The sequence below is a fragment of the Heterodontus francisci genome, unplaced genomic scaffold (assembly GCF_036365525.1).
Source record: "Heterodontus francisci isolate sHetFra1 unplaced genomic scaffold, sHetFra1.hap1 HAP1_SCAFFOLD_1530, whole genome shotgun sequence".
Lineage (NCBI taxonomy): Eukaryota > Metazoa > Chordata > Chondrichthyes > Heterodontiformes > Heterodontidae > Heterodontus > Heterodontus francisci.
Window position 1 is genome coordinate 32,501 of NW_027140906.1, and position 27,500 is coordinate 60,000.

Genomic DNA, 27,500 nt, shown 5'->3' on the forward strand with positions numbered 1-27,500 from the left:
CTATCCCTGTGTCTCTCATCTCTCATTTCTCTCTCTCTGTCTCTCTCTCACCTCTCTCTCTTTCTCTGTCTCTCGCCTCTCTCTCTCTCGCCTCTCTCTCTCTGTGTCTCGTCTCTATCTGTCTCCTCTCTCTCTCTCCTCTCTCTGTGTCGCTCGCCTCTCTCTCGCTCTGTCTCTCGCCTCTCTCTCGCTCTGTCTCTCGCCTCTCTCTCGCTCTGTCTCTCGCCTCTCTCTCGCTCTGTCTCTCGCCTCTCTCTCGCTCTGTCTCTCGCCTCTCTCGCTCTGTCTCTCGCCTCTCTCGCTCTGTCTCTCGCCTCTCTCGCTCTGTCTCTCGCCTCTCTCGCTCTGTCTCTCGCCTCTCTCGCTCTGTCTCTCGCCTCTCTCGCTCTGTCTCTCGCCTCTCTCGCTCTCACCTCTCTATCCCTGTCTCTCTCATCTATCTATCTCTGTGTCTCACGTCTCTCTCTCTCCTCTCCCTCTCTCTCTCTGTCTTTCGCCTCTCTCTCTATCCTTGTGTCTCGTGCCTCTCTCTCTCTCTGTCTCTCTGTCTGTCGGTGTCTCTCGCCTCCCGGTCTCTCTCTCTGTCTCTCGTCTCTCTCTCTCTGTGTCTTTCGCCTCTCTCTCGTCTCTCTATCCCTGTGTCTTTCGTCTCTCTCTCTATCCTTGTGTCTCGTGCCTCTCTCTCTCTGTCTCTCTCACTCTCTCTCTCTCTGTCGGTGTCTCTCGCCTCCCTGTCTCAGTCTCTCGCTTCTCTCTCGCCTCTCTCTCAATTTATCTCTCGCCTCCCTCTCTCTCTCTGTTTCTCACCTCTCTCTGTCTCTCTCTCTCGCCTCTCTCTCTCTCTGTCTGTCATCTCCCTCTCTCTGTGTCTTTCGCCCCTCTCTCGTCTCTCTATCCCTGTGTCTTTCGTCTCTGTCTCTATCCTTGTGTCTCGTGCTTCTCTCACTCTCTCTCTCTCTCTCTGTCGGTGTCTCTCGCCTCCCTGTCTCTGTCTCGCGCCTCTCTCTTTCTCAGTCTCTCGCTTCTCTCTCGCCTCTCTCTCAATTTATCTCTCGCCTCCCTCTCTCTCTCTCTGTGTTTCTCACCTCGCTCTGTCTCTCTCTGTCTCTCCCTCTGTCTCTCTCTCTCTCCCTCCGTCAGTCTCTCTCTCTCCCTGTCTCTTGCCTCTCTCTCTCTCTCTGGCTTCTCTCCCTCTCTGTCTCACTCCAAACCTCTCACAATGAGACTGAAAGCCCTTCGCCCCCTTTGGTCTGGGGGTGAAGCTGACCTCAGTGCCATGAGGGGACGTTGGGGGACGTTGGGGGGAGGACGGGGGGGTGGCGGGGTACAGGAAGGTTTGGCTCTGCCCCCTCTCCCACTCCAGAGCTCAGAAACACTAAACACTAACTCCGTCCTTCTCTCCGCAGGCGTGAAGAGGCCTCCATGATCAGCCGACGGCTGGCACTCCTCCCGCTCTGCGCCTGCCTCCTCCTGCTCGGCAACGATGGGCGTCGCTGGCCCGCGGGGTCTCCCGGGGACCCCTGCTATACCCGGACGGGTCAGGCCCAGCGCTGCCAGCCCGCGGCGGTCAACGCAGCGCTGGGTAGACGCGCCCGGGCCTCCAGCAGCTGCGGGCGCCCCCACTCCGCCTTCTGCGACACCCGGAAAAAAACCCCCCCGCCGCACCCGCTGGCACACCTGACGGACGCCCACCACCCGGAGCAGCCCACCTGCTGGGAGTCAGAGGGGCAGGGGCCGGGCAGCGGGGCCTTGGCGCTCACCCTGCCGCTCGGCCGGACGTACGAGATCTCCCGCGTGGCGCTGCGCTTCTGCTCGGCCCGGCCCGAGTCCCTGGCCCTCTACAAGTCGGGCGACGGCGGGCGCAGCTGGAGCCCGCTGCGCTTCTACTCCGCCCGCTGCCGGGAGGTCTACGGGCGGCCCGAGGGGCGGGGGAGGGGGAGGGAGGGGCGCGCTCTCTGCACGGGGGCCCAGAGCGGCCCGCGGCCGGCGCAGGGGGGCCTGGTGAGCTTCAGGGCGCCCGCGGGCACCGCCCGTCTCGACGCCAGCCCCCTGCTGCGGGACTGGGCGACCGCCACCCACCTGCGGGCAGTCTTCAGCCGCCCGCACCCCTCCCCCGACGGCCGGCGCCCCTCCTACGCCGTCTCCGACTTCCAGGTCAGGGGTCGCTGCCAGTGCAACGGCCACGCTGCGCGATGCCCCGCCGTCCGGGGGATTCCCCGCTGCGACTGCAGGCACAACACCGAGGGGAGGGAGTGCCAGGTCTGCCAGCCGTTCTACCGGGACCGGCCCTGGGCCAGAGCCACGGCGAGGGATGCCCACGAGTGTGTCGGTGAGTCACGTAACACAATGAACGATCCTTACCCTGCTGAATAAACAGTGACTCTGTAAAGTTACACAGTGAGTGATCCTCACCCTGAATAAACAGTGACTCTGTACAGTTACACAGTGAGTGATCCTGACTCTGAATAAACAGTGACTCTGTACAGTTACACAGTGAGTGACCCTCACCCTGAATAAACAGTGACTCTGTACAGTTACACAGTGAGTGATCCTCACCCTGAATAAACAGTGACTCTGTACAGTTACACAGTGAGTGATCCTCACCCTGAATAAACAGTGACTCTGTACAGTTACACAGTGAGTGATCCTCACCCTGAATAAACACTGACTCTGTACAGTTACACAGTGAGTGACCCTCACCCTGAATAAACAGTGACTCTGTACAGTTACACAGTGAGTGATCCTCGCCCTGAATAAACAGTGACTCTGTACAGTTACACAGTGAGTGACCCTCACCCTGAATAAACAGTGACTCTGGACAGTTACACAGTGAGTGATCCTCACCCTGAATAAACAGTGACTCTGTACAGTTGCACAGTGAGTGACCCTCACCCTGAATAAACAGTGACACCGTACAGTTACACAGTGAGTGATCCTCACCCTGAATAAACAGTGACTCTGTACAGTTACACAGTGAGTGATCCTCACCCTGAATAAACAGTGACTCTGTACAGTTACAGTGAGTGATCTTCACACTGAATAAACAGTGACTCTGTACAGTTACACAGTGAGTGATCCTCACCCTGAATAAACACTGACTCTGTACAGTTACACAGTGAGTGATCCTCACCCTGAATAAACAGTGACTCTGTACAGTTACACAGTGAGTGATCCTCACCCTGAATAAACACTGACTCTGTACAGTTACACAGTGAGTGATCCTCACCCTGAATAAACAGTGACTCTGTACAGTTACACAGTGAGTGATCCTCACCCTGAATAAACACTGACTCTGTACAGTTACACAGTGAGTGATCCTCACCCTGAATAAACAGTGACTCTGTACAGTTACACAGTGAGTGATCCTCACCCTGAATAAACAGTGACTCTGTACAGTTACACAGTGAGTGACCCTCACCCTGAATAAACAGTGACTCTGTACAGTTACACAGAGAGTGATCCTCACCCTGAATAAACAGTGACTCTGTACAGTTACACAGTGAGTGATCCTCACCCTGAATAAACAGTGACTCTGTACAGTTACACAGTGAGTGATCCTCACCCTGAATAAACAGTGACTCTGTACAGTTACACAGTGAGTGATCCTCACCCTGAATAAACAGTGACTCTGTACAGTTACACAGTGAGTGATCCTCACCCTGAATAAACACTGACTCTGTACAGTTACACAGTGAGTGACCCTCACCCTGAATAAACAGTTACTCTGTACAGTTACACAGTGAGTGATCCTCACCCTGAATAAACAGTGACTCTGTACAGTTACACAGTGAGTGATCCTCACCCTGAATAAACAGTGACTCTGTACAGTTACACAGTGAGTGATCCTCACCCTGAATAAACAGTGACTCCGTACAGTTACACAGCGAGTGATCCTCACCCTGAATAAACAGTGACTCTGTACAGTTACACAGCGAGTGATCCTCACCCTGAATAAACAGTGACTCTGTTCAGTTACACAGTGAGTGACCCTCACCCTGAATAAACACTGACTCTGTACAGTTACACAGTGAGTGACCCTCACCCTGAATAAACAGTGACTCTGTACAGTTACACAGTGAGTGATCCTCACCCTGAATAAACAGTGACTCTGTACAGTTACACAGTCAGTGATCCTCACCCTGAATAAACAGTGACTCTGTACAGTTACACAGTGAGTGACCCTCACCCTGAATAAACAGTGACTCTGTACAGTTACACAGCGAGTGATCCTCACCCTGAATAAACAGTGACTCTGTTCAGTTACACAGTGAGTGACCCTCACCCTGAATAAACACTGACTCTGTACAGTTACACAGTGAGTGACCCTCACCCTGAATAAACAGTGACTCTGTACAGTTACACAGTGAGTGATCCTCACCCTGAATAAACAGTGACTCTGTACAGTTACACAGTGAGTGATCCTCACCCTGAATAAACAGTGACTCTGTTCAGTTACACAGTGAGTGATCCTCACCCTGAATAAACAGTGACTCTGTACAGTTACACAGCGAGTGATCTTCACCCTGAATAAACAGTGACTCTGTACAGTTACAGTGAGTGATCCTCACCCTGAATAAACACTGACTCTGTACAGTTACACAGTGAGTGATCCTCACCCTGAATAAACAGTGACTCTGTACAGTTACACAGTGAGTGATCCTCACCCTGAATAAACAGTGACTCTGTACAGTTACACAGTGAGTGATCCTCACCCTGAATAAACAGTGACTCTGTACAGTTACACAGTGAGTGACCCTCGCCCTGAATAAACAGTGACTCTGTACAGTTACACAGTGAGTGATCCTCACCTGAATAAACAGTGACTCTGTACAGTTACACAGTGAGTGATCCTAACCCTGAATAAACAGTGACTCTGTACAGTTACACAGTGAGTGATCTTCACCCTGAATAAACAGTGACTCTGTACAGTTACACAGTGAGTGATCCTCACCCTGAATAAACAGTGACTCTGTACAGTTACACAGAGAGTGATCCTCACCCTGAATAAACAGTGACTCTGTACAGTTACACAGTGAGTGATCCTCACCCTGAATAAACAGTGACTCTGTACAGTTACACAGTGAGTGATCCTCACCCTGAATAAACAGTGACTCTGTACAGTTACACAGTGAGTGATCCTCACCCTGAATAAACAGTGACTCTGTACAGTTACACAGTGAGTGATCCTCACCCTGAATAAACACTGACTCTGTACAGTTACACAGTGAGTGACCCTCACCCTGAATAAACAGTTACTCTGTACAGTTACACAGTGAGTGATCCTCACCCTGAATAAACAGTGACTCTGTACAGTTACACAGTGAGTGATCCTCACCCTGAATAAACAGTGACTCTGTACAGTTACACAGTGAGTGATCCTCACCCTGAATAAACAGTGACTCCGTACAGTTACACAGCGAGTGATCCTCACCCTGAATAAACAGTGACTCTGTACAGTTACACAGCGAGTGATCCTCACCCTGAATAAACAGTGACTCTGTTCAGTTACACAGTGAGTGACCCTCACCCTGAATAAACACTGACTCTGTACAGTTACACAGTGAGTGACCCTCACCCTGAATAAACAGTGACTCTGTACAGTTACACAGTGAGTGATCCTCACCCTGAATAAACAGTGACTCTGTACAGTTACACAGTCAGTGATCCTCACCCTGAATAAACAGTGACTCTGTACAGTTACACAGTGAGTGACCCTCACCCTGAATAAACAGTGACTCTGTACAGTTACACAGCGAGTGATCCTCACCCTGAATAAACAGTGACTCTGTACAGTTACACAGTCAGTGATCCTCACCCTGAATAAACAGTGACTCTGTACAGTTACACAGTGAGTGACCCTCACCCTGAATAAACAGTGACTCTGTACAGTTACACAGTGAGTGACCCTCACCCTGAATAAACAGTGACTCTGTACAGTTACACAGTGAGTGACCCTCACCCTGAATAAACAGTGACTCTGTACAGTTACACAGTGAGTGATCCTCACCCTGAATAAACAGTGACTCTGTACAGTTACACAGTGAGTGACCCTCACCCTGAATAAACAGTGACTCTGTACAGTTACACAGCGAGTGATCCTCACCCTGAATAAACAGTGACTCTGTTCAGTTACACAGTGAGTGACCCTCACCCTGAATAAACACTGACTCTGTACAGTTACACAGTGAGTGACCCTCACCCTGAATAAACAGTGACTCTGTACAGTTACACAGTGAGTGATCCTCACCCTGAATAAACAGTGACTCTGTTCAGTTACACAGTGAGTGATCCTCACCCTGAATAAACAGTGACTCTGTACAGTTACACAGCGAGTGATCTTCACCCTGAATAAACAGTGACTCTGTACAGTTACAGTGAGTGATCCTCACCCTGAATAAACACTGACTCTGTACAGTTACACAGTGAGTGATCCTCACCCTGAATAAACAGTGACTCTGTACAGTTACACAGTGAGTGATCCTCACCCTGAATAAACAGTGACTCTGTACAGTTACACAGTGAGTGATCCTCACCCTGAATAAACAGAGACTCTGTACAGTTACACAGTGAGTGATCCTCACCCTGAATAAACAGTGACTCTGTACAGTTACACAGTGAGTGACCCTCGCCCTGAATAAACAGTGACTCTGTACAGTTACACAGTGAGTGATCCTCACCTGAATAAACAGTGACTCTGTACAGTTACACAGTGAGTGATCCTAACCCTGAATAAACAGTGACTCTGTACAGTTACACAGTGAGTGATCTTCACCCTGAATAAACAGTGACTCTGTACAGTTACACAGTGAGTGATCCTCACCCTGAATAAACAGTGACTCTGTACAGTTACACAGTGAGTGATCCTCACCCTGAATAAACAGTGACTCTGTACAGTTCCACAGTGAGTGATCCTCACCCTGAATAAACAGTGACTCTGTACGGTTACACAGTGAGTGACCCTCACCCTGAATAAACAGTGACTCTGTACAGTTACACAGTGAGTGATCCTCACCCTGAATAAACAGTGACTCTGTACAGTTACGCAGTGAGTGACCCTCACCCTGAATAAACAGTGACTCTGTACAGTTACACAGCGAGTGACACTCACCCTGAATAAACAGTGACTCTGTACAGTTACACAGTGAGTGATCCTCACCCTGAATAAACAGTGACTCTGTACAGTTACACAGTGAGTGACCCTCACCCTGAATAAACAGTGACTCTGTACAGTTACACAGTGAGTGATCCTCACCCTGAATAAACAGTGACTCTGTACAGTTACACAGTGAGTGATCCTCACCCTGAATAAACAGTGACTCTGTACAGTTACACAGTGAGTGATCCTCACCCTGAATAAACGGTGACTCTGTACAGTTACACAGTGAGTGATCCTCACCCTGAATAAACAGTGACTCTGTACAGTTACACAGTGAGTGATCTTCACCCTGAATAAACAGTGACTCTGTACAGTTACACAGTGAGTGATCCTCACCCTGAATAAACAGTGACTCTGTACAGTTACACAGTGAGTGATCCTCACCCTGAATAAACAGTGACTCTGTACAGTTACACAGTGAGTGACCCACACCCTGAATAAACAGTGACTCTGTACAGTTACACAGTGAGTGATCCTCACCCTGAATAAACAGTGACTCTGTACAGTTACACAGTGAGTGATCCTCACCCTGAATAAACAGTGACTCTGTACAGTTACACAGTGAGTGATCCTCACCCTGAATAAACAGTGACTCTGTACAGTTACACATTGAGTGATCCTCACCCTGAATAAACAGTGACTCTGTACAGTTACACAGTGAGTGATCCTCACCCTGAATAAACGGTGACTCTGTACAGTTACACAGTGAGTGATCCTCACCCTGAATAAACAGTGACTCTGTACAGTTACACAGTGAGTGACCCACACCCTGAATAAACAGTGACTCTGTACAGTTACACAGTGAGTGACCCTCACCCTGAATAAACAGTGACTCTGTACAGTTACACAGTGAGTGATCCTCGCCCTGAATAAACAGTGACTCTGTACAGTTACACAGTGAGTGATCCTCACCCTGAATAAACAGTGACTCTGTACAGTTACACAGTGAGTGACCCTCACCCTGAATAAACAGTGACTCTGTACAGTTACACAGTGAGTGATCCTCACCCTGAATAAACAGTGACTCTGTACAGTTACACAGTGAGTGACCCTCACCCTGAATAAACAGGGACTCTGTACAGTTACACAGTGAGTGACCCTCACCCTGAATAAACAGTGACTCTGTACAGTTACACAGTGAGTGATCCTCACCCTGAATAAACAGTGACTCTGTACAGTTCCACAGTGAGTGATCCTCACCCTGAATAAACAGTGACTCTGTACAGGTACACCGTGAGTGATCCTCACCCTGAATAAACAGTGACTCTGTACAGTTACACAGTGAGTGATCCTCACCCTGAATAAACAGAGACTCTGTACAGTTACACAGTGAGTGATCTTCACCCTGAATAAACAGTGACTCTGTACAGTTACACAGTGAGTGATCCTCACCCTGAATAAACAGTGACTCTGTACAGTTACACAGTGAGTGATCCTCACCCTGAATAAACAGTGACTCTGTACAGTTACACAGAGAGTGATCCTCACCCTGAATAAACAGTGACTCTGTACAGTTACACAGTGAGTGATCCTCACCCTGAGTAAACAGTGACTCGGTACAGTTACACAGTGAGTGACCCTCACCTTGAATAAACAGTGACTCTGTACAGTTACACAGTGAGTGACCCTCACCCTGAATAAACAGTGACTCTGTACAGTTACACGATGAGTGACCGTCGCCCTGAATAAACAGTGACTCTGTACAGTTACACAGTGAGTGACCCTCACCCTGAATAAACAGTGACTCTGTGCAGTTACACAGTGAGTGACCCTCACCCTGAATAAACAGTGACTCTGTACAGTTACACAGTGAATGACCCTCACCCTGAATAAACAGTGACTCTGTACAGTTACACAGTGAGTGACCCTCACCCTGAATAAACAGAGACTCTGTACAGTTACACAGTGAGTGATCCTCACTCTGAATAAACAGTGACTCTGTACAGTTACACAGAGAGTGACCCTCACCCTGAATAAACAGTGACTCTGTACAGTTACACAGTGAGTGATCCTCACCCTGAATAAACAGTGACTCTGTACAGTTACACAGTGAGTGATCCTCACTCTGAATAAACAGTGACTCTGTACAGTTACACATTGAGTGATCCTCACCCTGAATAAACAGTGACTCTGTACAGTTACACAGTGAGTGACCCTCACCCTGAATAAACAGTGACTCTGTACAGTTACACAGTGAGTGATCCTCACCCTGAATAAACACTGACTCTGTACAGTTACACAGTGAGTGACCCTCACCCTGAATAAACAGTGACTCTGTACAGTTACACAGTGAGTGACCCTCACCCTGAATAAACAGTGACTCTGTACAGTTACACAGTGAGTGATCCTCACCCTGAATAAACAGTGACTCATTACAGTTACACAGTGAGTGATCCTCACCCTGAATAAACAGTGACTCTGTACAGTTACACAGCGAGTGATCCTCACCCTGAATAAACAGTGACTCTGTACAGTTACACAGCGAGTGATCCTCACCCTGAATAAACAGTGACTCTGTACAGTTACACAGTGAGTGATCCTCACCCTGAATAAACAGTGACTCTGTACAGTTACACAGTGAGTGACCCTCACCCTGAATAAACAGTGACTCTGTACAGGTACACCGTGAGTGATCCTCACCCTGAATAAACACTGACTCTGTACAGTTACACAGTGAGTGACCCTCACCCTGAATAAACAGTGACTCTGTACAGTTACACAGTGAGTGACCCTCACCCTGAATAAACAGTGACTCTGTACAGTTACACAGTGAGTGACCCTCACCCTGAATAAACAGTGACTCTGTACAGTTACACAGTGAGTGACCCTCACCCTGAATAAACAGTGACTCTGTACAGTTACACAGTGAGTGATCCTCACCCTGAATAAACAGTGACTCTGTACAGTTACACAGTGAGTGACCCTCACCCTAAATAAACAGTGACTCTGTACAGTTACACAGTGAGTGATCTTCACCCTGAATAAACAGTGACTCTGTCCAGTTACACAGTGAGTGATCCTCACCCTGAATAAACAGTTACTCTGTACAGTTACACAGTGAGTGATCCTCACCCTGAATAAACAGTGACTCTGTACAGTTACACAGTGAGTGATCCTCACCCTGAATAAACAGTGACTCTGTACAGTTACACAGTGAGTGATCCTCACTCTGAATAAACAGTGACTCTGTACAGTTACACATTGAGTGATCCTCACCCTGAATAAACAGTGACTCTGTACAGTTACACAGTGAGTGACCCTCACCCTGAATAAACAGTGACTCTGTACAGTTACACAGTGAGTGATCCTCACCCTGAATAAACACTGACTCTGTACAGTTACACAGTGAGTGACCCTCACCCTGAATAAACAGTGACTCTGTACAGTTACACAGTGAGTGACCCTCACCCTGAATAAACAGTGACTCTGTACAGTTACACAGTGAGTGATCCTCACCCTGAATAAACAGTTACTCTGTACAGTTACACAGTGAGTGATCCTCACCCTGAATAAACAGTGACTCTGTACAGTTACACAGTGAGTGATCCTCCCCCTGAATAAACAGTGACTCTGTACAGTTACACAGTGAGTGACCCTCACCCTGAATAAACAGTGACTCTGTACAGTTACACAGTGAGTGATCCTCACCCTGAATAAACAGTGACTCTGTACAGTTACACAGTGAGTGATCCTCACCCTGAATAAACAGTGACTCTGTACAGTTACACAGTGAGTGATCCTCACCCTGAATAAACAGTGACTCTGTACAGTTACACAGTGAGTGATCCTCACCCTGAATAAACAGTGACTCTGTACAGTTACACAGTGAGTGATCCTCACCCTGAATAAACAGTGACTCTGTACAGTTACACAGTGAGTGATCCTCACCCTGAATAAACAGTGACTCTGTACAGTTACACAGTGAGTGATCCTCACCCTGAATAAACACTGACTCTGTACAGTTACACAGCGAGTGACCCTCACCCTGAATAAACAGTGACTCTGTACAGATACACAGTGAGTGATCTTCACCCTGAATAAACAGTGACTCTGTACAGTTACAGTGAGTGATCCTCACCCTGAATAAACACTGACTCTGTACAGTTACACAGTGAGTGACCCTCACCCTGAATAAACAGTGACTCTGTACAGTTACACAGTGAGTGATACTCACCCTGAATAAACAGTGACTCTGTACAGTTACACAGTGAGTGATCCTCACCCTGAATAAACAGTGACTGTGTACAGTTACACAGTGAGTGATCCTCACCCTGAATAAACAGTGACTCTGTACAGTTACACAGTGAGTGATCCTCACCCTGAATAAACAGTGACTCTGTACAGTTACACAGTGAGTGATCCTCACCCTGAATAAACAGTGACTCTGTACAGTTACACAGTGAGTGACCCACACCCTGAATAAACAGTGACTCTGTACAGTTACACAGTGAGTGATCCTCACCCTGAATAAACAGTGACTCTGTACAGTTACAGTGAGTGATCCTCACCCTGAATAAACAGTGACTCTGTACAGTTCCACAGTGAGTGATCTTCACCCTGAATAAACAGAGACTCAGTACAGTTACACAGTGAGTGACTCTCACCCTGAATAAACAGTGACTCCGTACAGTTACACAGTGAGTGATCCTCACCCTGAATAAACAGTGACTCTGTACAGTTACACAGCGAGTGATCCTCACCCTGAATAAACAGTGACTCTGTACAGTTACACAGTGAGTGATCCTCACCCTGAATAAACAGTGACTCTGTACAGTTACACAGTGATTGATCCTCACCCTGAATAAACAGTGACTCTGTACAGTTACACAGTGAGTCATCCTCACCCTGAATAAACAGTGACTCCGCACAGTTACACAGTGAGTGATCCTCACCCTGAATAAACAGTGACTCTGTACAGTTACACAGTGAGTGATCCTCACCCTGAATAAACAGTGACTCTGTACAGTTACACAGTGAGTGATCCTCACCCTGAATAAACAGTGACTCCGTACAGGTACACAGTGAGTGACCCTCACCCTGAATAAACAGTGACTCTGTACAGTTACACGGTGAGTGACCCTCACCCTGAATAATCAGTGACTCTGTACAGTTACACAGTGAGTGACCCTCACCCTGAATAAACAGTGACTCTGTACAGTTACACAGTGAGTGATCCTCACCCTGAATAAACAGTGACTCTGTACAGTTACACAGTGAGTGATCCTCACCCTGAATAAACAGTGACTCTGTACAGTTACACAGTGAGTGATCCTCACCCTGAATAAACAGTGACTCTGTACAGTTACACAGTGAGTGATCCTCACCCTGAATAAACAGTGACTCTGTACAGTTACACAGTGAGTGATCCTCACCCTGAATAAACAGTGACTCCGCACAGTTACACAGTGAGTGATCCTCACCCTGAATAAACAGTGACTCTGTACAGTTACACAGTGAGTGATCCTCACCCTGAATAAACAGTGACTCTGTACAGTTACACAGTGAGTGATCCTCACCCTGAATAAACAGTGACTCCGTACAGGTACACAGTGAGTGACCCTCACCCTGAATAAACAGTGACTCTGTACAGTTACACGGTGAGTGACCCTCACCCTGAATAATCAGTGACTCTGTACAGTTACACAGTGAGTGACCCTCACCCTGAATAAACAGTGACTCTGTACAGTTACACAGTGAGTGATCCTCACCCTGAATAAACAGTGACTCTGTACAGTTACACAGTGAGTGATCCTCACCCTGAATAAACAGTGACTCTGTACAGTTACACAGTGAGTGATCCTCACCCTTAATAAACAGTGACTCTGTACAGTTACACAGTGAGTGATCCTCACCCTGAATAAACAGTGACTCTGTACAGTTACACAGTGAGTGATCCTCACCCTGAATAAACAGTGACTCTGTACAGTTACACAGTGAGTGATCCTCACCCTGAATAAACAGTGACTCTGTACAGTTACACAGTGAGTGATCCTCACCCTGAATAAACAGTGACTCTGTACAGTTACACAGTGAGTGATCCTCACCCTGAATAAACAGAGACTCTGCACAGTTACACAGTGAGTGATCCTCACCCTGAATAAACAGTGACTCTGTACAGTTACACAGTGAGTGATCCTCACCCTGAATAAACAGAGACTCTGCACAGTTACACAGTGAGTGATCCTCACCCTGAATAAACAGAGACTCTGCACAGTTACACAGTGAGTGATCCTCACCCTGAATAAACAGTGACTCTGTACAGTTACACAGTGAGTGACCCTCACCCTGAATAAACAGTGACTCTGTACAGTGACACAGTGAGTGATCCTCACCCTGAATAAACAGTGACTCTGTACAGTTACACAGTGAGTGATCCTCACCCTGAATAAACAGTGACTCTGTACAGTTACACAGTGAGTGACCCTCACCCTGAATAAACAGAGACTCTGTACAGTTACACAGTGAGTGATCCTCACCCTGAATAAACAGTGACTCTGTACAGTTACACAGTGAGTGACCCTCACCCTGAATAAACAGTGACTCTGTACAGTTACACAGTGAGTGACCCTCACCCTGAATAAACAGTGACTCTGTACAGTTACACAGTGAGTGATCCTCACCCTGAATAAACAGTGACTCTGTACAGTTACAGTGAGTGATCCTCACCCTGAATAAACAGTGACTCTGTACAGTTACACAGTGAGTGATCCTCACCCTGAACAAACAGTGACTCTGTACAGTTACACAGTGAGTGACCCTCACCCTGAATAAACAGTGACTCTATACAGTTACACAGTGAGTGATCCTCACCCTGAATAAACAGAGACTCTGTACAGTTACACAGTGAGTGACCCTCACCCTGAATAAACAGTGACTCTGTACAGTTACACAGTGAGTGATCCTCACCCTGAATAAACAGTGACTCTGTACAGTTCCACAGTGAGTGATCCTCACTCTGAATAAACAGTGACTCTGTACAGTTACACAGTGAGTGATCCTCACCCTGAATAAACAGTGACTCTGTACAGTTACACAGTGAGTGATCCTCACTCTGAATAAACAGTGACTCTGTACAGTTACACAGTGAGTGATCCTCACCCTGAATAAACAGTGACTCTGTACAGTTACACAGTGAGTGATCCTCACCCTGAATAAACAGTGACTCTGTACAGTTACACAGTGAGTGATCCTCACCCTGAATAAACACTGACTCTGTACAGTTACACAGTGAGTGACCCTCACCCTGAATAAACAGTGACTCTGTACAGTTACACAGTGAGTGACCCTCACCCTGAATAAACACTGACTCTGTACAGTTACACAGTGAGTGATCCTCACCCTGAATAAACAGTGACTCTGTACAGTTACACAGTGAGTGATCCTCACCCTTAATAAACAGTGACTCTGTACAGTTACACAGTGAGTGATCCTCACCCTGAATAAACAGTGACTCTGTACAGTTACACAGTGAGTGATCCTCACCCTGAATAAACAGTGACTCTGTACAGTTACACAGTGAGTGATCCTCACCCTGAATAAACAGTGACTCTGTACAGTTACACAGTGAGTGATCCTCACCCTGAATAAACAGTGACTCTGTACAGTTACACAGTGAGTGATCCTCACCCTGAATAAACAGAGACTCTGCACAGTTACACAGTGAGTGATCCTCACCCTGAATAAACAGTGACTCTGTACAGTTACACAGTGAGTGATCCTCACCCTGAATAAACAGTGACTCTGTACAGTTACACAGTGAGTGATCCTCACCCTGAATAAACAGTGACTCTGTACAGTTACACAGTGAGTGATCCTCACCCTTAATAAACAGTGACTCTGTACAGTTACACAGTGAGTGATCCTCACCCTGAATAAACAGTGACTCTGTACAGTTACACAGTGAGTGATCCTCACCCTGAATAAACAGTGACTCTGTACAGTTACACAGTGAGTGATCCTCACCCTGAATAAACAGTGACTCTGTACAGTTACACAGTGAGTGATCCTCACCCTGAATAAACAGTGACTCTGTACAGTTACACAGTGAGTGATCCTCACCCTGAATAAACAGAGACTCTGCACAGTTACACAGTGAGTGATCCTCACCCTGAATAAACAGTGACTCTGTACAGTTACACAGTGAGTGATCCTCACCCTGAATAAACAGAGACTCTGCACAGTTACACAGTGAGTGATCCTCACCCTGAATAAACAGTGACTCTGTACAGTTACACAGTGAGTGATCCTCACCCTGAATAAACAGTGACACCGTACAGTTACACAGTGAGTGACCCTCACCCTGAATAAACAGTGACTCTGTACAGTTACACAGTGAGTGATCCTCACCCTGAATAAACAGTGACTCTGTACAGTTACACAGTGAGTGATCCTCACCCTGAATAAACAGTGACTCTGTACAGTTACACAGTGAGTGACCCTCACCCTGAATAAACAGAGACTCTGTACAGTTACACAGTGAGTGATCCTCACCCTGAATAAACAGTGACTCTGTACAGTTACACAGTGAGTGACCCTCACCCTGAATAAACAGTGACTCTGTACAGTTACACAGTGAGTGACCCTCACCCTGAATAAACAGTGACTCTGTACAGTTACACAGTGAGTGATCCTCACCCTGAATAAACAGTGACTCTGTACAGTTACAGTGAGTGATCCTCACCCTGAATAAACAGTGACTCTGTACAGTTACACAGTGAGTGATCCTCACCCTGAACAAACAGTGACTCTGTACAGTTACACAGTGAGTGACCCTCACCCTGAATAAACAGTGACTCTATACAGTTACACAGTGAGTGATCCTCACCCTGAATAAACAGAGACTCTGTACAGTTACACAGTGAGTGACCCTCACCCTGAATAAACAGTGACTCTGTACAGTTACACAGTGAGTGATCCTCACCCTGAATAAACAGTGACTCTGTACAGTTCCACAGTGAGTGATCCTCACTCTGAATAAACAGTGACTCTGTACAGTTACACAGTGAGTGATCCTCACCCTGAATAAACAGTGACTCTGTACAGTTACACAGTGAGTGATCCTCACTCTGAATAAACAGTGACTCTGTACAGTTACACAGTGAGTGATCCTCACCCTGAATAAACAGTGACTCTGTACAGTTACACAGTGAGTGATCCTCACCCTGAATAAACAGTGACTCTGTACAGTTACACAGTGAGTGATCCTCACCCTGAATAAACACTGACTCTGTACAGTTACACAGTGAGTGACCCTCACCCTGAATAAACAGTGACTCTGTACAGTTACACAGTGAGTGACCCTCACCCTGAATAAACACTGACTCTGTACAGTTACACAGTGAGTGACCCTCACCCTGAATAAACAGTGACTCTGTACAGTTACACAGTGAGTGACCCTCACCCTGAATAAACAGTGACTCTGTACAGTTACACAGTGAGTGATCCTCACCCTGAATAAACAGTGACTCTGTACAGTTACACAGTGAGTGACCCTCACCCTGAATAAACAGTGACTCTGTACAGTTACACAGTGAGTGATCCTCACCCTGAATAAACAGTGACTCTGTACAGTTACACAGTGAGTGACCCTCACCCTGAATAAACAGTGACTCTGTACAGTTACACAGTGAGTGATCCTCACTCTGAATAAACAGTGACTCTGTACAGTTACACAGTGAGTGATCCTCACCCTGAATAAACAGTGACTCTGTACAGTTACACAGTGAGTGACCCTCACCCTGAATAAACAGTGACTCTATACAGTTACACAGTGAGTGACCCTCACCCTGAATAAACAGTGACTCTGTACAGTTACACAGTGAGTGATCCTCACCCTGAATAAACAGTGACTCTGTACAGTTACACAGTGAGTGATCCTCACCCTGAATAAACAGTGACTCTGTACAGTTACACAGTGAGTGATCCTCACCCTGAATAAACAGTGACTCTGTACAGTTACACAGTGAGTGACCCTCACCCTGAATAAACAGTGACTCTGTACAGTTACACAGTGAGTGACCCTCACCCTGAATAAACACTGACTCTGTACAGTTACACAGTGAGTGACCCTCACCCTGAATAAACAGTGACTCTGTACAGTTACACAGTGAGTGACCCTCACCCTGAATAAACAGTGACTCTGTACAGTTACACAGTGAGTGATCCTCACCCTGAATAAACAGTGACTCTGTACAGTTACACAGTGAGTGACCCTCACCCTGAATAAACAGTGACTCTGTACAGTTACACAGTGAGTGATCCTCACCCTGAATAAACAGTGACTCTGTACAGTTACACAGTGAGTGACCCTCACCCTGAATAAACAGTGACTCTGTACAGTTACACAGTGAGTGATCCTCACTCTGAATAAACAGTGACTCTGTACAGTTACACAGTGAGTGATCCTCACCCTGAATAAACAGTGACTCTGTACAGTTACACAGTGAGTGACCCTCACCCTGAATAAACAGTGACTCTATACAGTTACACAGTGAGTGACCCTCACCCTGAATAAACAGTGACTCTGTACAGTTACACAGTGAGTGATCCTCACCCTGAATAAACAGTGACTCTGTACAGTTACACAGTGAGTGATCCTCACCCTGAATAAACAGTGACTGTACAGTTACACAGTGAGTGACCCTCACCCTGAATAAACAGTGACTCTGTACAGTTACACAGTGAGTGATCCTCACCCTGAATAAACAGTGACTGTAGTTACACAGTGAGTGACCCTCACCCTGAATAAACAGTGACTCTGTACAGTTACACAGTGAGTGACCCTCACCCTGAATAAACAGTGACTCTGTACAGTTACACAGTGAGTGATCCTCACCCTGAATAAACAGTGACTCTGTACAGTTACACAGTGAGTGACCCTCACCCTGAATAAACAGTGACTCTGTACAGTTACACAGTGAGTGACCCTCACCCTGAATAAACAGTGACTCTGTACAGTTACACAGTGAGTGATCCTCACCCTGAATAAACAGTGACTCTGTACAGTTACACAGTGAGTGATCCTCACCCTGAATAAACAGTGACTCTGTACGGTTACACAGTGAGTGATCCTCACCCTGAATAAACAGTGACTCTATACAGTTACACAGTGAGTGATTATTTCCCTCTGACACAGCGTGTAACTGCCATCGCCACTCGACACGTTGTCGTTTTAACATGCAGCTGTATGAGAGGTCCGGACGCAGGAGCGGAGGCGTTTGCCTCAAGTGCAGGCATAACACTGATGGACGACACTGTCACCTCTGCAGGGACGGCTACACAAGGGACAAGAAGAGGCCGCTAACGCACAGAAAGGCCTGCAGACGTATGTGAGGGGATCTTCACTCTGTATCTAACCCCCCGTACTGTACCTGTCCTGGGAGTGTTTGATGGGGACAGTGTAGAGGGAGCTTTACTCTGTATCTAACCCCCCGTACTGTACCTGTCCTGGGAGTGTTTGATGTGTGCAGTGTAGAGGGAGTTTTACTCTGTATCTAACCCCCCGTATTGTACCTGTCCTGGGAGTGTTTGATGTGTACAGTGTAGAGGGAGTTTTACTCTGTATCTAACCCCCCGTACTGTACCTGTCCTGGGAGTGTTTGATGGGGGACAGTGTAGAGGGAGCTTTACTCTGTATCTAACCTCCCGTACTGTACCTGTCCTGGGAGTGTTTGATGGGGGACAGTGTAGAGGGAGCTTTACTCTGTATCTAACCCCCGTACTGTACCTGTCCTGGGAGCGTTTGGTGGGGACAGTGTAGAGGGAGCTTTACTCTGTATCTAACCCCCCGTGCCATACCTGTCCTGGGGAGTGTTTGATGGGGACAGTGTACAGGGAGCTTTACTCTCTATCTAACCCCCATACTGTACCTGTCCTGGGAGTGTTTGATGGGGGACAGTGTACAGGGAGCTTTCCTCTGTATCTCAGGTCCAGAATACGCGGTCGGCCGTCCCCTGGAATTCTACATTGAAGTGGCCCTCTGTCACCTCCTCCCGCGCCAGCTGCATGAATAACTGGCGGCGGAAGGAGTACACGTGTCGGAGGCTGTTCTCCCGAAGACCGAGCGGGACTGGAGTGAGCCCCGTCTTTACCTGCCCCAGATGGTGCAGGTGTGGAAGGAGGAGCTCACCAGGAATGAAGGGTGGGACATTGCATAGAATGAGCCTTTGCGCAGTGGCCTCCAGGGGGTCCACTGGCAGAATGGTCCCGCCCACGGTGGGCCCCTTGCTCAGAGCCAGGGACACCGCCCGCTCGGTCTTCAGGAACAACACTGCCTTCCCGTACATTTTAGAGGCTGCAACAATGGCCGAAGGGCCGACAACCTCGGCCATTGCTTTCACGCATGCTTCGATAGTCATGTTCGGGTGGACGTAGCTCTTGACCCCATGCTTCGATGTTAATAAAGCAAACGGTGACGGGGCAACAGGTGCAGCTGCAGCAGCCGCAGCAGCAAATGAACGGGAAGGCCCCGCCACGGCGAAGGAGGGCTTGCCATGGGGTCTAAGAGCTACGTCCACCCCCAAGAAACAAAACAAATTTGCACTATTTTAAAAAAAAGCAAACTTTAAACAAATTGGAGTGGGAGTAGAGGAGGATGGGGTAGGAAGGTAAAGGAAAAGGGGAGGATAGGTGACTGAGGCGACTCAGTGGAGGAAGGGAGAGAAAGGCTGAAAAGGATGTTTGATCCAACTGCCAGTTGGAACACCTTTATAACAATTAGTCCAAAACTGTTTGTTGTCTTCCAGTTGGGGGAGGCTTCTTCACCCGGGACGGCTGGAGCCGCCCGGTACTCTCCTCTTCTGATTTTAACAAGACAGTCTTCACCCGGGCAACTCCAGCTGTCCCGAGCAGGCAGTTGGGGTGGGGAGGGAGCTCCCTGTGTGCAAGCACCAATACAAATACAGGGGCCCCTACTGGATTTGGCTGCCCCACCCCTGAGTCTTCAGGCCTCTTCTCCCTCCCCTAAACAGTTCAAACTTAAGAGTCTTTCAGGTGCCCTGACACCCACCTCTCCAGAACAATTGCAGCCTTCCTTGATGGTTTCTCTCCACTCTGCATTCACCTCTCTCCAGTCTCCACTCGCTGCAGCACAGGTGCAGCTGCTCCCCCTGATTGCTGGCAGGAAGTGCTCCAAATTGCCCAGCCAATCCCAGTGCTGTCCCTGTCCTGGGAGTGTTTGATGGGGGACAGTGTAGAGGGAGCTTTACTCTGTATCTAACCCCCGTACTGTACCTGGTTAATGTTTGCGTTCTGACCTGTGCATGTTTTTTCTCTCCCTTTCAGCTTGCCAGTGTCACCCAGTGGGTGCATTGAGCTCAAACTGTAACCCGAAGTCGGGTCAGTGTCAATGTAAGACTGGTGTTCTTGGCATGAGATGCAATAGCTGTGCCGCTGAATTCCAGCCCAGCCGTCTCTCTCCGATACCCTGCACAAGTAAGCAGCCAAACTTGTTCTGCTCCCGTCACCGGGCACTGAATCATCCGACATTCACCAAACCACAGAAAGAGCTGAAAGGAACGGAAGGGGGAAAGGGGGAAAGAGGGAAAGTGAAAGAGAGAGAGAGAGAGAGGGGAGTGGGGAGAGTGGGAGAATGGGGAGAGTGGGAGAATGGGGAGAGTGGGAGAATGGGGAGAGTGGGAGAATGGGGAGAGTGGGAGAATGGGGAGAATGGGGAGAGTGGGAGAATGGGGAGAGTGGGAGAATGGGGAGAGTGGGAGAATGGGGAGATGGGTGGAGAGATGGGTGGGGGGGTGGGTGGAGAGATGGGTGGGGGGGGTGGGTGGAGAGATGGGTGGGGGGGGGTGGGTGGAGAGATGGGTGGGGGGGGTGGGTGGAGAGATGGGTGGGGGGGGTGGGTGGAGAGGTGGGGGGGTGGGTGGAGAGGTGGGGGGGGTGGGTGGAGAGATGGGGGGGGGGTGGGTGGAGAGATGGGTGGGGGGGGTGGGTGGAGAGATGGGTGGGGGGGGTGGGTGGAGAGATGGGGGGGAGAGATGGGGGGTGGGTGGAGAGATGGGGGGGGAGAGATGGGTGGGGAGAGATGGGGGGGAGAGATGGGTGGGGAGAGATGGGGCGGGTGGGGAGAGATGGGGCGGGTGGGGAGAGATGGGGGGGGAGAGATGGGGCGGGGGTGGAGAGGTGGGGGGGGAGAGATGGGGCGGGGGGGGAGAGATGGGGCGGGGGGGAGAGATGGGGCGGGGGGGAGAGATGGGGCGGGGGGGAGAGATGGGGCGGGGGGGGAGAGATGGGGCGGGGGGAGAGATGGGGCGGGGGTGGAGAGATGGGGGGGGTGGAGAGATGGGGGGGGTGGAGAGATGGGGGGGGGTGGAGAGATGGGGGGGGTGGAGAGATGGGGGGGGTGGAGAGATGGGGGGGGGGTGGAGAGATGGGGGGGTGGAGAGATGGGGTGGAGAGATGGGGTGGAGAGATGGGGGGGAGAGATGGGGGGGGTGGAGAGATGGTAGAGATGGGGGGGTGGAGAGATGGGGGGGGTGGAGAGATGGGGGGGGGTGGAGAGATGGGGGGGGGTGGAGAGATGGGGGGGGTGGAGAGATATGGGGGGGGTGGAGAGATATGGGGGGGGTGGAGAGATATGGGGGGGGTGGAGAGATATGGGGGGGGTGGAGAGATATGGGGGGGTGGAGAGATATGGGGGGGGTGGAGAGATATGGGGGGGGGTGGAGAGATATGGGGGGGGTGGAGAGATATGGGGGGGGTGGAGAGATATGGGGGGGGGGGTGGGGGGGGAGAGATATGGGGGGGGTGGAGAGATATGGGGGGGGTGGAGAGATATGGGGGGGGTGGAGAGATATGGGGGGGGTGGAGAGATATGGGGGGGGTGGAGAGATATGGGGGGGGTGGAGAGATATGGGGGGGGTGGAGAGATATGGGGGGGGTGGAGAGATATGGGGGGGGGTGGAGAGATATGGGGGGGGTGGAGAGATGGGGGGGGGTGGAGAGATGGGGGGGGGGTGGAGAGATGGGGGGGGGGTGGAGAGATGGGGGGGGGGTGGAGAGATGGGGGGGGGTGGAGAGATGGGGGGGGGGTGGAGAGATGGGGGGGGGGTGGAGAGATGGGGGGGGGGTGGAGAGATGGGGGGGGGGTGGAGAGATGGGGGGGGGGTGGAGAGATGGGGGGGGGGTGGAGAGATGGGGGGGGGGTGGAGAGATGGGGGGGGGGTGGAGAGATGGGGGGGGGGTGGAGAGATGGGGGGGGGGTGGAGAGATGGGGGGGGGGTGGAGAGATGGGGGGGGGGTGGAGAGATGGGGGGGGGGTGGAGAGATGGGGGGGGGGTGGAGAGATGGGGGGGGGGTGGAGAGATGGGGGGGGGGTGGAGAGATGGGGGGGGGGTGGAGAGATGGGGGGGGGGTGGAGAGATGGGGGGGGTGGAGAGATGGGGGGGGGTGGAGAGATGGGGGGGGGGTGGAGAGATGGGGGGGGGTGGAGAGATGGGGGGGGGTGGAGAGATGGGGGGGTGGAGAGATGGGGGGGTGGAGAGATGGGGGGGGTGGAGAGATGGGGGGGGGTGGAGAGATGGGGGGGGTGGAGAGATGGGGGGGGGTGGAGAGATGGGGGGGGGTGGAGAGATGGGGGGGGGTGGAGAGATGGGGGGGGGTGGAGAGATGGGGGGGGTGGAGAGATGGGGGGGGTGGAGAGATGGGGGGGGTGGAGAGATGGGGGGGGTGGAGAGATGGGGGGGGTGGAGAGATGGGGGGGGTGGAGAGATGGGGGGGGTGGAGAGATGGGGGGGGTGGAGAGATGGGGGGGGTGGAGATGGGGGGGGGTGGAGAGATGGGGGGGGTGGAGAGATGGGGGGGGGTGGAGAGATGGGGGGGGTGGAGAGATGGGGGGGTGGAGAGATGGGGGGGTGGAGAGATGGGGGGGTGGAGAGATGGGGGGGTGGTGAGATGGGGGGGTGGAGAGATGGGGGGGGTGGAGAGATGGGGGGGTGGGGAGATGGGGGGGGTGGAGAGATGGGGGGGGTGGAGAGATGGGGGGGGTGGAGAGATGGGGGGGGTGGAGAGATGGGGGGGGGTGGAGAGATGGGGGGGGTGGAGAGATGGGGGGGGTGGGGGGGGGTGGAGAGATGGGGGGGTGGGGGGGGTGGAGAGATGGGGGGTGGAGAGATGGGGGGGGTGGAGAGATGGGGGGGGTGGAGAGATGGGGGGGGTGGAGAGATGGGGGGGTGGAGAGATGGGGGGGTGGAGAGATGGGGGGGGGTGGAGAGATGGGGGGGGGTGGAGAGATGGGGGGGGGTGGAGAGATGGGGGGGGTGGAGAGATGGGGGGGGGTGGAGAGATGGGGGGGGGTGGAGAGATGGGGGGGGGTGGAGAGATGGGGGGGGTGGAGAGATGGGGGGGGGTGGAGAGATGGGGGGGGGTGGAGAGATGGGGGGGTGGAGAGATGGGGGGGGGTGGAGAGATGGGGGGGGTGGAGAGATGGGGGGGGTGGAGAGATGGGGGGGGGTGGAGAGATGGGGGGGGTGGAGAGATGGGGGGGGTGTGGAGAGATGGGGGGGGGGGTGGAGAGATGGGGGGGGGGGGTGGAGAGATGGGGGGGGGGTGGAGAGATGGGGGGGGTGGAGAGGAGAGATGGGGGGGGTGGAGAGGAGAGATGGGGGGGGGTGGAGAGGAGAGATGGGGGGGGTGGAGAGGAGAGATGGGGGGGGGTGGAGAGGAGAGATGGGGGGGTGGAGAGGAGAGATGGGGGGGGTGGAGAGGAGAGATGGGGGGGTGGAGAGGAGAGATGGGGGGGGGATGGAGAGATGGGGGGGGGGTGGAGAGATGGGGGGGGGTGGAGATGGGGTGGGGTGGAGAGATGGGGGGGGTGGAGAGATGGGGGGGGTGGAGAGATGGGGGGGTGGAGAGATGGGGGGGGTGGAGAGATGGGGGGGGTGGAGAGATGGGGGGTGGAGAGATGGGGGGGTGGAGAGATGGGGGGGTGGAGAGATGGGGGGGTGGAGAGATGGGGGGGTGTGAGAGATGGGGGGGTGGAGAGATGGGGGGGTGGAGAGATGGGGGGGTGGAGAGATGGGGGGGGTGGAGAGATGGGGGGGGTGGAGAGATGGGGGGGGTGGAGAGATGGGGGGGTGGAGAGATGGGGGGGGTGGAGAGATGGGGGGGTGGAGAGATGGGGGGGTGGAGAGATGGGGGGGTGGAGAGATGGGGGGGTGGAGAGATGGGGGGGTGGAGAGATGGGGGGGTGGAGAGATGGGGGGGTGGAGAGATGGGGGGATGGAGAGATGGGGGTGGAGAGATGGGGGTGGAGAGATGGGGGTGGAGAGATGGGGGTGGAGAGATGGGGGTGGAGAGATGGGGGGTGGAGAGATGGGGGGGTGGAGAGATGGGGGGGTGGAGAGATGGGGGGGGTGGAGAGATGGGGGGGTGGAGAGATGGGGGGGTGGAGAGATGGGGGGATGGAGAGATGGGGGGATGGAGAGAGGGTGGGAGGAAGAGCGAGGGGGAAGGAGGGATGGAGGGAGGAGCGAGGGGGAAGGAGGGATGGAGGGAGGAAGAGAGAGGGGAAGGAGGGATGGAGGGAGGAAGAGAGAGGGGAAGGAGGGATGGAGAGAGGGTGGGAGGGAGGGAGGAAGAGCGAGGGGGAAGGAGGGATGGAGAGAGGAAGAGCGAGGGGGAAGGAGGGATGGAGAGAGGGTGTGAGTGACAGGCCGGGAGATGGCCGGGTGAGCATCAATGGTCAGGGCCTGGAGGCATTGGTGCGGGTGGGCGTGGCTGATGGGAGTGGGGCGAATTGTGGTGGTTCAGGAGCTCAACTCGGGGCCCAGCGGGGGAGGGACGGAGTCGGGGAGGTGACGGACGGACGGAGGCAGGGGCAGGGAAGAGATGGAGGTTCAAGATGGCGGTCTTTGGGCCGGCGTGGATGAGGTGGTGGAGGGATGTTTGGGCGAGGCGGGGGGGGCGGAAAGAGACAGAGCCGATGGTCACCTCTCCATGCCAACTGAGGTGATTACTGTGTGCTGGGTTCCTCCAGAATACTCAGTGCCCCCTGGCCATAACCCATCAGGTATTCAGAATTTCAACAATCTCCTCCTGTGTAACAGCCTCGAGGGAGGGCTGAATGGCCTCCTCCTGTTCCTGTGTAACAGCCTCGAGGGAGGACTGAATGGCCTCCTCCTGTTCCTGCGTAACAGCCTCGAAGGAGGACTGAATGGCCTCCTCCTGTTCCTGCGTAACAGCCTCGAGGGAAGGCTGAATGGGCCTCCTCCCTTTCCTGTGTAACAGCCTCGAAGGAGGGCTCAATGGCCTCCTCCTGTTCCTGTGTAACAGCCTCGAAGGAGGACTGAATGGCCTCCTCCTGTTCCTGCGTAACAGCCTCGAGGGAAGGCTGAATGGGCCTCCTCCCTTTCCTGTGTAACAGCCTCGAAGGAGGGCTGAATGGCCTCCTCCTGTTCCTGTGTAACAGCCTCGAAGGAGGACTGAATGGCCTCCTCCTGTTCCTGCGTAACAGCCTCGAGGGAAGGCTGAATGGGCCTCCTCCCTTTCCTGTGTAACAGCCTCGAAGGAGGGCTCAATGGCCTCCTCCTGTTCCTGTGCAACAGCCTCGAAGGAGCACTGAATGGCCTCCTCCTGTTCCTGCGTAACAGCCTCGAGGGAAGACTGAATGGCCTCCTCCTGTTCCTGTGTAACAGCCTCGAAGGAGGACTGAATGGCCTCCTCCTGTTCCTGCGTAACAGCCTCGAGGGAAGGCTGAATGGGCCTCCTCCCTTTCCTGTGTAACAGCCTCGAAGGAGGGCTGAATGGGATCCTTCTGTTCCTGTAAAATCCCATCGCAATTCTCTGTACATTGAAGGTACATCAAAGGCTGAGGGACTCCCTGGTATTATTTCTGTTTTCAGGAATTCCAGAACGGACAACGCCCGCACCAGTGAACAGCTCCTCATCTAACCCAGGTAACAGTCGGACCAACACGGACCATTCATCAGCTCCCACCCCCGTGCTGTCCTTTGAGGGAGTTACATGTGCTGTGGATAGGGGGGAACTGGTGGATGTACTGTACTTAGATTTCCAGAAGGCATTTGATAAGGTGCCACATCAAAGGTTATTGCGGAAAATAAAAGCTCCTGGTGTAGGGGGTAACACATTGGCATGGATAGAATATTGGCCAGCTAACACGAAACAGAGAGTAGGCATAAATGGGTCATTTTCTGGTTGGCAAGATGTAACGAGTGGTGTACCACAGGGATCAGTGCTGGGGCCTCAACTCTTTACAGTTTATATAAATGACTTGGATGAAGGGACCGAAGGTATGGTTGCTAAATTTGCTGATGACGCAAAGATAGGTAGGAAAGTAACTTGTGAAGAGGACATAAGGAGGCTCCAAAGCAGGTATAGGTAGGTTAATTGAGTGGGCAAAGACCTGGCAAATGGAGTATAATGTGGGAAAGTGCGAAATTGTCCACTTTGGCAGGGAGAATAAAAAAGAAGCATATTATCAAAATGGTGAGAGATTGCAGAGCTCTGAGATGCAGAGGGATCTGGGTGTCCTAGTGCATGAATCGCAAAAGGTTAGTATGCAGGTACAGCAAGTAATTAGGAAAGCTAATAGAATGTTATCGTTTATCGAGAGGGGAATTGAATATAAAAGTAGGGAGGTTATGCTTCAGCTATACAGGACATTGGTGAGACCACATCTGGAATACTGTGTACAGTAATGCTCTCCTTATTTAAGGAAGGATGTAAATGCGTTGGAGGCAGTTCAGAGAGGGTTGACTAGACTGATACCTGGAATGGGCGGGCTGTCTTACGAGGAAAGATGGGACAGGCTAGGCTTGTATCCGCTGGAGTTTAGAAGAGTAAGAGGCGACTTGATTGAAACATATAAGATCCTGAGGGGTCTGGACAGGGTGGATGTGGAAAGGATGTTTCCCCTTGTGGGAGAATCTCGAACTAGGGGGGTCACTGTTTAACAATAAGGGGTCACCCAGTTAAGACAGAGATGAGGAGAAATTGTTCCTCTCAGAGGGTGGTGAGTCTTTGGAACTCTCTTCCTCAAAAGGCGGTGGAAACAGAGTCTTTGAATATTTTTAAGACAGCGGTGGATAGATTCTTGATAAGCAAGGGGGTGAAAGGTTATCGGGGGTAGCTGGGAATGTGGAATAATCAGTTCAGGCATGAACTTATTGAATGGTGGAGCAAGCTCGAGGGGCCGAGTGGCCTACTCCTGTTCCAAATTCGTATGTTTGCACAACAGTGTAGAGGGAGCTTTACTCTGTATCTAACCCGCCGTTTTTTTTTTTTCTGTACCTGCCCTCGGAGTGTTTGATGGGGACAGTGTAGAGGGAGCTTTACTCTGTATCTAACCCCCGTGCTGTACCTGTCCTGGGGAGTG

At 51.3% G+C, this 27,500-nt stretch overlaps 1 protein-coding gene across 1 annotated transcript in view; it reads left to right on the forward strand.

The window, feature by feature from the left end:
- Positions 1-1,406: 1,406 nt before the first annotated feature.
- LOC137361373 (netrin-1-like) overlaps positions 1,407-27,500 on the forward strand; it is a gene marked incomplete at its 5' end in the record, with an annotated part of 27,507 nt that continues 1,413 nt past the window's right edge. The window contains 5 exons of the mRNA XM_068026243.1: positions 1,407-2,329; positions 18,291-18,479; positions 20,438-20,587; positions 25,143-25,340; positions 26,008-26,061. Coding sequence (XP_067882344.1) covers positions 1,407-2,329; positions 18,291-18,479; positions 20,438-20,587; positions 25,143-25,340; positions 26,008-26,061 — 1,514 coding nt within the window. The remainder of the gene's footprint in view (positions 2,330-18,290; positions 18,480-20,437; positions 20,588-25,142; positions 25,341-26,007; positions 26,062-27,500) is intronic.